This window comes from Cebidichthys violaceus, unplaced genomic scaffold, assembly GCF_023349555.1.
Source record: "Cebidichthys violaceus isolate CVI_PGR_0920_01 unplaced genomic scaffold, fCebVio1.0.p SCAF_102, whole genome shotgun sequence".
Lineage (NCBI taxonomy): Eukaryota > Metazoa > Chordata > Actinopteri > Perciformes > Stichaeidae > Cebidichthys > Cebidichthys violaceus.
Window position 1 is genome coordinate 125,211 of NW_027176266.1, and position 15,120 is coordinate 140,330.

The following is a 15,120-nucleotide window of genomic DNA, read 5'->3' on the forward strand; positions in this document are numbered from 1 at the left end:
AATGAACTCAGAAGCACCTGCAGTGTTAGGTCATCCCTCACTTGTTTCCATGTCAAATGTAAACGTGTCTGTCTTCACTCACTGGCCGAGGGTGCATTCAAGAGCACTTAACGTACCGAGGTGTTTCCAGCATTACCAATACACAGTTTCAAGCTTAGCATTGTCGCTCAACAGAGCTGTCGTTTCAGTTTCAGACAAGAACTAATGTTGTGGGCTTGTTAAAGCTTGTGAGAGCTGTTCAAATGGCAAACAGCAACAAAGTTTGGGAATAGTCAGGACCTTTGCATGAGTGGAAAGCTGCCTTACAGAGTTTGGCAGGATTTGTGGTGGGTGGACAATGAAACGTTGGTGTATGATTGTTTATATGTGACATGTGGGCCACGTGATTGTGAGAATTCATGTGTTCGTCTTATTAAGGTTTACCTATAATAAGGACATATGATAACAATACTGCAAGAGACGACTCTTGGCTCAACACCAGCCAGGGTTTATCTGGTTTCAGAGATTGAACTTCAGACAATTCATCGCTTGAATTCACTGAGGTGAAAACATAAAAAAGACATTCCAAAGCACTGACTGTGATAGGGGTGACATAACTATTTAATTGCCCATTAAACCAATCTGCTGCCTTGTGTCTCCCTGTATGCATATGTGTTTGTCTGTGTGCCGGTGTCGAAGAACTAACCATGAGGGTAGTCCCAGCTGCTGTACTCTGGAGGGAGGATGAGAGAACAGGAAGTGGGGATGGGAGTCACATTTCCCTCGGTGAAGAAAGGTATGGTGGCCCCGGTGGACACACAGAACAGGGGAGCGGACGCGTCGGGCCGTCTGTGGCCCGGAGGAAGGGCCGCACCTGGTGTGTGGCTGAAGGCGCTGGGGGACATGGTGACCGGCTGACCTGAGGGATCCTGCTGAGAGTGACTCTTGGTGGGAATCTCCTCACTGGCCACGCCGGCTGCACACAGCCCCTCCTCTGGCTCCTCCTCCTCCACCGGCGGAGCACTGGGCATCACGCCCGCCGCACCGGGTGCGACGGTTGCGCCGCAGTGGTCTGGACGGGAGATCATGGGCCTCGACGGAGACAAGTTCAAGACGATGTTCCCAATGTAGATGGGCAGAGTGACGACGGCGTCTGGAGATTTTAGTGACACCTGAAACACAAACAGGATTTGTGACGGGAGAACAGGCCTCAACTAGATTTGAACTTTATACACATTTACAACTGAGCCAAGAGAATAATTACTATGATATCCTTATCATACAGTATACGATGCTATTATTCATCCGGCTGCCAGAAAATAAACCAGAATAGGTGAAAATGTAGAGTATATCTAGCTTTACAGTGTTTACAGTAACAACAAGCTCTGAAATCTAAAATATTCTGATTGTGTGCAGGCGCCAGCAGGAACACAAAAACAACAAACATTGAAAAACAGTGTTGCCCTTTAAGTACGCTCCACAACTTCGGAAGATAATGAACTTTGGAAGCTCAGAGGATAAGTCTTTTTTAATAATATTCATCTAAACACACACACACACACACACACTGACCTGAATGAAATAGTCGATGTCTATGAGGTTGCAGCCGGCCAGTGCTGACTGAGGAAGAGGAGGGACGATGATCTGCTCTCTCCACTCTGCATGTTTTCCCGCTTTCACTCCGGCTCCCTCCACCTCTGCGATGGTCCTCAGGTCGAACACAGGCCGCTTGGTCTTGTAGGTCACTTTCTGGTGCGCGGACACAAAAAAGATGCGATGGTGACTTCAAACCGATTCACCCGCCTCTAGCTTATTAGAAGGAAAAGTGTCTCCTTCGAAACGGATCAAGAAATTACTATATTTCACTACTATAGAGAGATTTCATGATCTATTTTCTTTTTTGTCCCGACTCCACCCGTTCTGCGCTGAACACCTGAAAGCCTTTGCGAGACAATATTTCCAAAGATGACTCACTGCAGCAAGAAGTTCTAGCTGATAATATTCACTGATCTACCTGTATGAGACTGGCCAGCACACATCCGGTGTCCTTCCCAGACTTGTTGTGGATCTCAGTGGCTAACTTGATGACCTGCCCGGGGATGTAACCCCTCAGGTCACTGCGAGCTTTCAGCATCAGGGTCCCCGTCTTCACCAGGAGGTAGCTGAACTTCTTCGTGGTCACAGCGTAACTCGGATGCTGTGGAGTCGCAGGATGAACATTTGTTAGTGCGTTGTTGGCTGATGCTGATTATCTATCCCTGCTTAGTTCCAGAGTATCAGGAAACTCTGACAGTCATGTCGGGAAGAGAGTGAATGATAAGTGAGTAATGCAGGGAAGGTTGGGGAGAAAATGAATTAGATCCTGCTCTGCCATAAAATGAAATAAGCCTCGACCGAGACAAGCGCTGATCAAATAAAGAGATGCGTCCCTTCTGCTCCTCCTGTTTCTGCATTAGAGCAGCATTTAGGTTTGTTAAGCATACAACGAGCAGAGAGATTATCAAAAAGTAGGGAAACTTGTGCTGCGAACACTTACTTCAATGGCAGGCACCTCATTTAGGTTGAGCAGGTTGAGCAGGTAGAAGGGCCTCTGGGCTTTGTAGTCCTTAGAGAAGCGGGGCGTGTCGATAGCCGCCCTCACGCGGTAAATAATCTTCCCAAAGGGTCCCTCAAAGGAAGTCGGAACAGCAACTGAAGAGAGGATTGCAGACGTTACTTGGACAATGAGAACAGCTACTGATATTTTGGGGCGAAAGGACCGCTAAAGCCCATACGTTTGATTTTTCAATCAAAAGGTTTGAAAAAAGGTATCACTTTCAAATGTGGAATAGGTGTTTTGCATCTTTCATAACCCATAAAAATACAAAATGCTGCTCAGAATTAAATAGTTAAACACGACTAACACAGAGAGATGTCATTACAGTTACCTTCATGCATCGGTATGGTACAGTAAGGAGTTATACTATATATATTATACTATAAGGAAAATAAATTCCAGTTCAAAGGTATCGCAATGTATATTTGTTGAGTGAAATTTGTTTTTACAAATTAATAAAAGGTTGCAATTCCTGAAAAAGCTTAAATTGATTTACTTTTATAGTAGGGGGAGGACAGAGCTAAAAATCTGTGTCCTTATCTATCAGAGCTGTCACAAGAGGTAAGGAGCTTTTCAGACTGATTCCTGCACATTTGTCTAGAGTGGATAAAAGAACACAGATTGTTCTTGTGACTGGAGGAAAGGGCAGTGAAGAGCAGGAAACAGGGAGGCACAAGGCTGGAGGGAAGGAAATTTAAGGAGGAGGCAGATAAAAAAAAAACTATTTGGGGAGAAAGCAGCCAGACAGACAGCAGGAGAGAGATGCTCAGAGCCAGAGGAAAGGAAGTGTGAGCCGTACAAACAATCTGCATATAAATTCCCAAACACTATCTACAAAAATGTGATTAATGTGTTGTCAAAACAAAAGCTGAGCCCCTCTCACTATGTTGAAGCGTTCCATTTCTCACTGATCCTCATTCAGATGCTAATGTCAGCGAGGCGGGCGGCTGCTCCAGGGACAAGTCTGCTGCTGCTGCTGCTGTCAATAAGAATTAAGCAGGAGATGTGGGCTGTTGTTGTGTTTTGTTTTGTTTCAGACAGCTTGGGAGCCAGAACAGAGCTGTGGACGGACTGACAAAGAACGGCCTGAAGCACCAGGCCGACTTTCCCTGGAGACACACCAGACTGGGGCTGCTCATGGCTGCTGAAAAGTGGCTGAGGATTGCGAAATCGGCCTTGTTCCTTTGAGCTCAGACAAAGACCCTTCTCTGACTCTTTGAGCTGCAGTTGTACTTGTTAACTTCATTTCAACGGGCAGCCCCCCCCCCCCCCCCCCCCCCCCGACATCAGGACTTGTACAACCAAGGAACCAAGTGAGCACATGTTGATTTGCAGGTCAAAACATCTTGAAAAGATATTAATTGCCACCTATGTTGAAACTGGGCCACATTTGTGGTAAAAGTTATAGTCATTCATGGTCCCCAGAGGATGAATCATATTGAATCTTCCTCTAGTGCCACCGTGAGTGTGTTTTCTAAATGTCTCTAAGATGGATTGCCATGAAATTTGGTACAGATATTACTATTGCCCTCAGGATGATCTCTTTGGTGACCCCTTGACTTTTCGATTAGTACCATCATCAGTATACCTTGGCTTGACTAAATACAGGCAAAGCTAACTAGCTGCTAACTAGCTAATGTTAGCATGCTAACACACTAAACTTAGAACATGGTTAACATTGTACAGTACCTGCTTAATAATCAGCATGTTGGCATGCTGACAAGAGGTTTTAAGCTCAAAGCACCGGTTTTCACAGAGCAGCTAGCGCGGCTGAAGGCGCTTGTTCGGATGTCTGAGTTACATATTAACATAATTTCAACAGCATGTCAATGAATATATTTCAATATGGCATCCGTTCCTGTTACAAGTTGAACTGTAGTCAGTAAAATGGTGTAAAATGTAACTTAAACACTTAAAATGTTTTCTTCATCCAAATTTAGCCCAGTTTAAAGCTTGGCCTTTAACCTGAAAATCACCAAATCGAGAATTACGTGACAACTTTTTTTCCAAAGTTTTTCCAAAGTGTTTAAGTTCCACCTCAACATCTGAATTCAGATCTCGACTTCAGAGGTTTTCAGATCAAGTAGAGAAGGTTTTATCTGCTAACCAGGGAAATACATTGCTCATGAGAAGGAATCCTGTTTGGAGGGAACTCTTTTGATTTGATTTCAATAGTGCTCGTCAGGAGGATCAGCACTCATTTCATTCACACATATTTTGTCTCACAGCGTGCTCCCTGATCTGAGTATAGCAGCCAACATCTTCCTCCCAGCTCAGTGTTGGTGTTTTGAAATGTGTCACAGTTGACAGTTTAATTTCAGAAATCAACAGTGAGATAGGAAATGTTTGGGCATTTGTCCTCGTCTTCTGCTATGGAATTTGATCATCAGCTGCTCACTGGTTATTACAATTTATTCAGCTCATTTGTATGAAAACAAGGATTCTTGCGTGATATGCAGGGGCTCATCGACAAAGGATAAAAGGTTCTTGCACACACACAGTATATCACTTTTTCATCTCGTTTGTTTTTCTCATCTTCAACTTGTATCTCATGTCCTTTTGGAATGAGGTCATCCACCATTTCATCCAACCCCATTTATCCCCGTAAGTGTCTCTGCACTGAATTTATCTCAGCCTATGCCTTCCTCGTCTCTTTGAATTCTTTGTTCCCTCGTTGAAAAAATTGATCAGACCAGAACACCATCTGATGCCTCGACTCCAGATAAATGCTCATTTTATAACTGTTCCTCGAGAATCCTTGACAGGTGAAACGTAATCAGATTGAATCATGAGGCCAGTGAAGATTCATACCTCTCGTACTAACTGCGTTCATGCAGCACCTTTATCCCACTTTACAGCACCCTCCCATCCATCCCAGCACACAGCTAGAGCAAACTGGGTCCCAGTGTTTCTTGCTCAAGGACACTCCGACAGAGTTCGAAGGTGAAACATCAATGGTGTGATAATCAACGACCTGCTGTACCTGCCATAGCTGAGTTTAAAGAAAGCACTGGAGCTGCTTTTTCAGTATTTGTGGTGGGCTTGTGTGAATTATTCACTTTTTACTTCCTTTGAAAAGAACTTTGAACCATTGACTGTGGGTGCAAACGCTTCATCACACATTCAAACAAGCTTCAAGGTCTCTGTCTTTGAGGAGGAACTGCTCAGCGTTCATTGGCGTGGACCCTGATCAGGAACAGATTATAGAGGTTTTTCTTTTTTCTTTTTTAGAGGATTTTCTTTTTAAACGTTTCTTCAATTCCATTCAACTTTATTATCATACTTTTGTACATTCCTTTACCAGATGACATCGCGTTTATTTAATGAACTACCACACTTCATTGACTCATTTCATTTGTATGTTGCACATCATCATTCTCTACGGTTGTATGTATTTATTATGTGTTTAGATGCTGACATATTTTCATATCTACACATGAACATTTCTTAAAGAGGATAAATAAACACATTATCACCATCACCTATTTAAACCAAGTGTTAAAAGTCAGGTCATTCTACCAGAAGACATTATTTGCTGCAAGTCTATTTGAACTACAGACCAAATCAGTGTGTGCTGTACCAGCAGGGGGCATACGAGACACTCGACTCTCCAATGAGCCACTTCTGGAGAGACAACCCACATGAATAGGGTGGACATGTTTAACTAAAAGGTATCAGCACGGAACCTTCCCACCTGATTACTCACATTAAGGTATTCTATTTGATATTACAAGTGCTCTAAAAGTTATGTTTAAATATGCAAATGATGCAATATCTTATTAAATAATGTCATAATTTGCATATATTTCCAGAACAGAATAAAAAGCCTGGTTTCAAAATTGCTGTTTCATTATTTGACGTATAGGAATCAAAGGATTTTACAGAGAGAATCTATTTATATCACTCGCAGAAAATACAGTCAACAACCATCAAAAAACACCATGTTTGTAGGAATAAAATGTTGTATAAATGAGGCTATGAATGATATATAAACACCTCTGTAAAAACCTTCAGAGTATAGATATGAAACTAGAAAGTTTGGTGTATGTAACTGAAGTGGAGATTTCTGGCTCAGAGTCTGAAAAATATATGTATTGTAAAATCCTACAGAAGACACTACAGGTGAATAAGGTAAAACATGTTAACTAGTAGATATTAACATGAAACTGACCCAGTTGATTTTCTATTACATGTTTTCTGAAATGCTAGGTTTAAATATGCAAATGAGGCATTCTCTAATGGTAACTTTTGGTGAATTTAGAAGAAATCTAAAGAAGCTAAAAGACAAAGTAGTAAAATAATGACCCAAATGTGTATTCTGGCTGTTTTCTGTCTCCCCTCATCACTACATGACAGTTAACATGCCCTGTGCTGATGCTCTCAAGTCCGAGGGTCTGAGAGGAGGGGAGGGGGGGGGGAAGCATGAGGGCATGAAGACCAATTAAACAGTGACTGCACAACAGGAGAGGGAACTAAAAATAACCCAACCCCCCCCCCCCCCCCCCCCCCCTGTGCTTCAGCCCACATCTGAGAGAGTGCAGGATAGCAGACTGACACTGCACTGTGTGTGAACCAAGAATGTTCGGCTGATCATGTGCGTGATCGTGATGTCATCTATTTTACTCGTCAGCCTTCGGAAAAACGTAGCCGTGTCTGTGAAGTGGCAGGTGGAATAAAGATGACTTATCGCGCTGAGGCACGTCACCATCGGCATGTTCCTCCCCAAATCTCTTAAACATTAACTCGGTAATGATCCTTCACACGGCATCGGTATCGCAGATCTGTGTGCGTCTGCTTTGTGTGGGAGACAAAGGGCTTAGGACTGAGCACTTTGATAGCACTCTAACAGGAAAAAGTCTCATGTTATCAGATGTTATCGCGGCAGCACGCTCCTTTCACTGTCGTTATCTGGACCTGGAAAACTATTACGAGACCTGAAGGCGTGCCTCCGACATGGAGGAATGAAGTCAAACGGGTCACCTGGGTTAATCCCACACTCACCTGGAATGAGAAACTGGAAGGGGAAACTGTGCTCGCCTGCCGCCAGGGTTCCTGTAAAAGAGGAAGTCTCTCAGTTAAATGCAAATGACATTAATGGGTGCAAATACAGTGATAATTCTCAGGGTCTGTGTGTGTGCATGATTGTGGTTATTTCGACTTCCCATAGCCCCTGGTATACATTAGAAGTCCTGTGGGGATCACCTACTTTCCCAGAGGGATGGAGTTTCTGAGACAAAGCAGCTGCATTGTTCAAAGACAGCTGAGCCGAGGCGCCTTTTGTAGTGAACGAAACTAGCAACTGAAACCAATCAGCCGGTGTCGGAGGAAGCGGTAACACGTGTAGCTGGCAAAGTTGGAGCATTTCTCAGCAACGCTAATCAATGATTTACAAGCACAGTGGCACCGTAGGGAAAGCAGCGATCGACCCAAGACTGAGTGCATTCTTCTGCTCTGTTGCAACATCTGCGGGTCAGCATCACTGGGATTAAAGAACAAGCCTGGTTTAATTCTATATTTCTCTTATTGTCAAAAATCCTGTCTATTCCGTCTCTACCAATGATTCCCATTGAAGAACTAGTAAAAACAGCTGGACACTGTAGTTTTCACGAATGTTACTCAAACATCAGTACATTTTGAATTTGTTGGGGACTTTTTTCAGCTGCGGAATGATACACATCCGGGGATGTAGTGAGCGTTTACAGCAGCAGGACGGTGTATGTGGGATAATTGGGACCGTGTGTGTGTGTTCATGGTGATGAAAGAACATGTCATCTAGTGTGACAGCGGGGCTCATTGACAACAATGGAGCTCTGTGGCACAGAGGATTAAGATATACCGGGCTCTGGATAGAGTACAGACAAGGCTTGATGCCATCAGTTCATTCTAGGTTATCTTTTCATAAGTTTTGTTCGCAATAGGAAAAATATACACCAGTCTCCAGCCTTTTTCTTTACAGATGTTGTCATAAACTAAACGCCTTCAGAATCTCACGCAGAGCAAAACAGCGACATGAAGACTATAGAAACAAAACAAATGTATTTTTACACATTAGGGTAGAGTTCAGTCGAGCAGCAGTGCAGAAGAAAAAGAGAACTTGCTGAAGTGCAGCAGTACGAGAACTTTGTACTGCTGATCTTGTCAGACTACACGGGGTGAACAGAGGCAGACCTCGGCACACGTGTCATTCTGACGATGTAAACAGGAAGCGCTCCGAAGTATGAAGAGGTGTTTTGTAATACAACTAACTCTGTTAAGTATCGCATTAACTACCATATACTGTTTTATACTTGTTTATTTCACAAGTTCGCCTAAATTGATAAGAAGAGCACGAGGCACCGATAAGAGCCTTTCCATCTGTCACACTGGGAGCACCTTGAGAGAGTCGGCTTACTAATTCTCTAGATGATATGACAGCCCAATTAAATTCTTCCAGACAGCAACATGTCTCACCTCATTAGGGATGGGCACAACTCGGTTTTCCCCCTGTTAGCCTCGGTTTACTGAGGAGAAGTTCTCAGACTGTGTGTGTGTGTGTGTGTGTGTGTGTGTGTGTGTGTGTGTGTGTGTGTGTGTGTTCATTTGCATCATGTTTACTGCTTGAGGAAGCAGTTGTGCTCGAAACCAGCGCTGTGCAGGTGCAGCAACTGTAGAGAGCCTCGCTAAAATGGGCCAGAAAAGACAGAAAATCAGAATGAAGGAAATCAATCAAAGAGGAGCAGATAAGATCAAGAGCACGCTGTTAGATGTTCTTAACCACAGCATTCTAACCACATTTCAGTATCCATCTAATCTAATATCAATCTTACACATTTCAAACCTGTTCTACCCACTACTCTAGTAGAAGACTATTGTTACACTGGATAGGCAGGATGAAAATATGTTCATGGTGCCAGAAGGATGATGTGTAATGACTTTAATGATCACCTTTAATCTGGTTTCATCATGAGGACAAAATGCAGTTAATGATATGGGTATTACTAGCAAGGCTATACAGAGCTTAAGTGAAACCAGTTTTCCCTTCAAATGTATCGCACATTTTAACCTAATTTCTAGAGAAATCTGAATACTTGTTTCCATCCACTACGGTTATGTGATTATCTGCAGTTGGATGATCAAGATAAGCAGTAGGTGGTTGAAAATTCCCCAGTCAGGTAACCACTATAGCACTGCAGAAGAGGAGGGCGCAACAAGATGGCGTAGTTAAAAAGAGCGCCAGTCCGGACCTCAAACGGTGAAAACCAAAGCAGAAACCTGGATGTTTTCGTGTGAGGACGGTTACATCACATCCGTGTATTTGCTTCATCTGTTCCCATCGCACTTTGTCACATTGTGCTTTTAGCGATTTGCTTTTTTTATTTTTAACAACCTTTACACCAAAAAAATTTAATTTTCGGTGTTTCCGCTCAGTTTTGTTTATATGCAAATTGTAAATGCACATGAAAACAGGTGGATGGAAAGACTGACAGTAACTTACAGGTTCTGTCTCAGAAATAAGAGATTCAAAATCAAATCAACTCTTGTAATGATGCAAATTATTAAGAAAACATCCCTAAAACGTAATGTTTCTCAACACTATGTTGTGTTGTTAACTCAATTTAACTCAAAATATCACGGATGGAAGAAAACAACAGTTGTAACTCATGTGCAGTGCCGTTCTTTGAATGTCAACAAATTAAAATCTTCTAAAATGTCTGATATCTTAATGTAGATGACTCACTTATCTTAGAATAGGAATAATAGAAACGGAAAGAGTGGTGATAGAAATCCTAAATGGGCGATTGAGTTGAGAAAAGAGACCTTCGACCCTCTATACGCTTTCTCTCCTTCGTTTATATTTTTGTGGCCTTGTGGTGTCTAAATACATCATCCATAAATCTAATAAGATAACATTAAATAGGACCTTGCACCTTGTGGTGCTTTTGAAAGTCGGCTCTCATTCAGCTAACTGAAAGAAAACAACGTTGCAACAAATACTGTCTGTGCACAGATGTGTAACGCATCATCAACGGATAACGTAAAACACGGCAACGAAAGGAAACGCCACAGCGAGTCCGTCTCCAGCATGGTCTGAATTTAAAGCTGTCAGTTTGTAACCAGGAACACGCCGCAGCAGTGGAAGGGAGATCCTTATTTACTGAAGGTCATTAACTGACAACAGTGACAGGATGAAGAATGGACGCTGACATCACTGGTCTTCAGTCCTCCAACCGCCAAGCATCTGTGGCATACCACATTATCAGTCAGCCAAAGTGAGCGTCGCTTGCTTTGTGTAAGAGTGTGTGTGTGTGTGTGTGGTGGTCTTCTGTCACCCTTCCTGTCGCGCTCCCCCTACGCCGCTCAGCCCTTGGGGGCAGAGCGGCCCATTTTCGGATGAGAATGGGATACGGAAACATGGCAGAGATAAAGGGGAGCGCAGAGGGAGGGCGTGTGATGAATTATTTATGTCCTCCTCCGTTTGGAGTGTGGTGCGCCTGGTGTTTTACAGTGTACGCTGTGTGTGTGTGTGTGTGTGTGTGTGTGTGTGTGTGTGTGTGTGTGCGTGCGTGTACTGAAATATAGAATGTAGTTTGTGCTCTTGCTTCAAAGATACTGCAAATGTGGTAAACATGGTGGTATTTATTTTGTTTCATTTTTTTTTATTTCTCATATGAATTCCTACAAAGTTTTTCCACACCAATGTCTAATACCCAAAGAATTAACTTTGAGAAACATAAAGGAGTGAATTACTTTTTTTTTGGTTTCATTTTTACGAAAGAAAGCTAAATTCTTATGTAAAATTATGTCTCAAAACAAACTGCTGTTCAAGACCTTTACCGGAAAAACAATAGTCTAAAACTGACAAAATAATTAAATTTAAATCTGGAACTTCTGATCAAAAGAATAAGTATAACAAGACAACAAATCTGATCAGACTGACTCCGCCGGCTTTCTCTGGACAGCTTTCAATACCCTGAACACATTTAGGTCGGTACAAAAAACAAGTGTTGAGGTTCGACATCCAGCCCTGCTGTTGTGTTTATTTTTTACTCGCATGTCCTTCGAATATTTTCAATATTTAGCCTGACTTGGCTGTTTGTTTATACTGACCGTTTGGCACCCTGCAGAAAATGTATCCTGTCTCCAGGCACCATTCAGACCTCAGCTCTTACAGTATATGTACTGTTTGTGCCTGTTTGTTTGTGCAGTCTGAGTAATCTAAGCCTTATCTAAAGCTTAAGTTTCACTTCCCTGTTTCACATTTGATCTAACTGTTCAAATTAAACGTTACAATTATTTACACTGTTGTAATAACGACACGTTTGAATCATCTACGGGTACATAATAATAAAGATGGAACAGAAAGGAAGGAAAACTTCTGATCTGACATAATATATAATATAATATAGATACAGTATCTACAATGTAACATATCTTCAGTTTCAGCTTCAGAACCATATATGTGTTGCAACTCCCTGCTAGCTTATCTTGAAATGGAGCAGAGCATTCACCTTCAAGATAGCAGCACGATGTTGACACCAGGGGAATTAACAAGTCAAATTTGAAAACAAAATATCTTTGCAAAGTTAATACATTTCAAAAGGATTATATTCTTTTTTTTTATTACAGTAATTATAGTGTTTTTGAGATGGTATACATTCTTTTTTGTAAGAAAATGAGACAATCTCTGTGAACATTTGTTAAGTCTATGTGTTACTTTCTGCCCATTTATTTACATACCGTTCATTTATATTATTGAATTATTAAAACTGAAAACTGTAATAAATGTTTCATCTGAAACATAGTGTATAAAGTAGCATAAAACGGACACAAGTACAAGTACTTCTAAACATTCTACTTACAAGTACAGTACTTGAGTAAATGCACTTTCCAGCAGTAAAGCATGTGTATATATATATATATATATATATATATATACACACACACATAGACTGGTCTGGTGTATACCACATGTTGAAGCACACAGTCCTGAGTGTTAAACACTGACGTGCTTCTTGGTGTTTCCACCAGCACGGATTACGCGTTCCAATGACCGCCATTAAGTCCCTCAGTGTGATTTGCATGTACAACACATTTCATGCATGCATGGCACATTTCAGCTTCTGGCTACGGGCGTCATCGGCAACCGATACAAAAGATGGAAGACAACCCTCACAACAAAAGGTTGTGCGAGCAGGGCGTCAGCGCTTCAGGGCAAGATGGAACCCAGAGACCGGGCACCGGGAAAATGAAACCCGTCCTCTGTGGTGCATGTCCGACCTTCGGATCACACCACGTCTCACCTCAGGGAGGCGGCGTGCGGAGAGGCCGGCTGGAGCGTGACTACGGGGGACTGCTACTCGGACTGATTGAGGCTTTAGCTCCTCACTACGCGGCTGCTAAAAAAAACCTGCCTGCTGCCTTTGAGAGATTACGCCTGTTGCAGCAGACGTCCCATAAACCAAATGAGGCGAAAGGCAGGAGGCCTCAGTCACGCCACACAGTGTTGTTATGAGAGGGAGCTTCTGACATTTCAGGGCTGAAACAGTTTGTCTCACATATAGGACGTAAGCTGATGGTGATGTGCTTTGCTGTTAAAAGGACAGTTAATGTTTAGACCAGTTTTACTGAACGTCTAGGCAACCATTGGTTTCCACTCACTGTAGTACACATCAGACAGTCTTCAGGTCTCTTGATAGTGTGCACAAATATGAATGAAGATCAACAGCTGCCTGGAATAGGCAAAACATTATGTTTTTCATGAGGACAACCGGCAGAAAAAGCTAATAAAAGCGTCATGCTTTTTTACTGTCATCACCTTTGTCGGCCACCGACAACGTGCTGTTGAAGTACTGCTCCTCCAGAGTCCACGAGGCGTCGTTCATTTTGTTGGAGATGCCACATGAGCCCTGACAGTTCACCTTGATGGCTGTGGAGAGAGGAGAGAAAAGGAGTCAATCTACTGTCTCAACGTTTACCGCTCTCGTTTTGTCTGACCAACAAAAACGCTTCATGTTAACACCCTTTTGGGAAACTGTCACTCTGATTCACATGTCAAGCCGTTTCCTGTGTTACAGTCTTGATCTTAACAGCTTTGTTATTTCCGACTTTTGAGCATGTGACCTAAAAAACTTCCAATCATCGTTCACATTCACTTTATTCAGAAAGAGGAAGGAAGTCTCATTTAAGCGCAGTCAGTTTGGTCCCCTCCAGCTCAATATACACTGATTAGCATGAGAATGACTCGCAAGGAGTCATAATCGTTATGGGCCCTCTGGTGCTGGTCATGTGCATTCTGCTGTGGTTAATAATCACAACAGGCTGTGAATGGAGTCTCTGTCAACAGATGGAAGAGGAGGAGTAGTAACTTCATCAGGGAGCTGTTGGGAAACTGAAGAAGTCATGAATCATAGTACTGACTGTTCGTCAAACGCAGAGTCATGCTAGACCTGCGTTTTGCTGGGGCGACGGTGGCGCTGATGCTTGTGATGAGGCCACAGATAAGACGAAGAGGTCACGTCGAGATACTGAGAGTACAGATGGAAGCGTGAACGAAGGCAAATAGCCGCACAGAGACGTCTTTTAATGCTGGATTCAAAGATCAAGAACAACGGATGGATGTGTTCTGAGAGCAGCTTTAGCAGTACTGCATAAGCCTTTACTACTATATTTTTGTTATCTGACTCAACTAACCCTAACAACCACAATCACGCTAAGCGCTCCAGCGTTGGTGGTTATCAACTCTAAGGTTTCGCTATCTGGCTGTGAGCGCGTTCACACAAAAAGGAGGCAGTGTTTGCAACATGTGACCGAACGCAAACATGGACAAGTCTACTGGCAGCAGAGCGCCATACTTTACAAACAAAGAGGCTAACTCTAAGCTAATTAGGTATGCACCAATCTGACTTTGTCAGTCCCAATACCGATAGCAATACATGGGCCGATACCGAGTACTGATCCGATACCAGTGTGTGGAAGATCATTGTTTGACGTGTGAAACATCAGGCTCGACTTGATCATTGCTTTCTTAATGTTGTAAAAATAAATATGACAAATAAATACATAGATATACATTTATTAAATTGTTATTTATCATTAAAATAATAACACCAGCAACTTGGTAGACAACGCTGGTGTTGCAGCTGAAAGAATAAGGCTAAAATGTATAAGAATATATACAAGCAACAGGTTCATTTAAGGGAATACACGCATTAATAGTCAGATCCATTGTGCTCTAGACGGAGAAGTGATATTATGCTATAAGCTTATTAATTCACACATTCTGTGATTTTTTTGCCAGGTGTCTTTTTTGCATTTTGCAAATTTGTTTTAAACTGTGTTGCTTTTAGCCTTTCTTACCTGGCTGAACTTTTTAATATTTGTGTAATATTATTTTACGATCCGCAGAGTGAGTAGGCAGAGCTTTTATACAAGTCGATCCGGCACAGGTTACGTGTGCAGTGGAAGTTACCATGGCGATCTACCCAATAAGAAGTGAATCACCGTCATGGGACTGAAGACCCGGGGTTAGCCCTGAAGTTACCTCGCTAACTCAAAACCCTGCTTCG

General features: G+C 42.5%; 1 protein-coding gene across 1 annotated transcript in view; it reads right to left on the bottom strand.

Moving 5' to 3' along the window:
* The window catches only part of arrdc1b (arrestin domain containing 1b), a 33,341-nt gene that overhangs the window by 3,093 nt on the left and 15,128 nt on the right, over positions 1–15,120 (bottom strand). Inside the window, exons 2-7 of the mRNA XM_068729602.1 lie at positions 13,371–13,481; positions 7,577–7,627; positions 2,516–2,670; positions 1,994–2,176; positions 1,552–1,728; positions 686–1,151 (exon numbers count right to left, since the gene is read on the bottom strand). Coding sequence (XP_068585703.1) covers positions 686–1,151; positions 1,552–1,728; positions 1,994–2,176; positions 2,516–2,670; positions 7,577–7,627; positions 13,371–13,481 — 1,143 coding nt within the window. The remainder of the gene's footprint in view (positions 1–685; positions 1,152–1,551; positions 1,729–1,993; positions 2,177–2,515; positions 2,671–7,576; positions 7,628–13,370; positions 13,482–15,120) is intronic.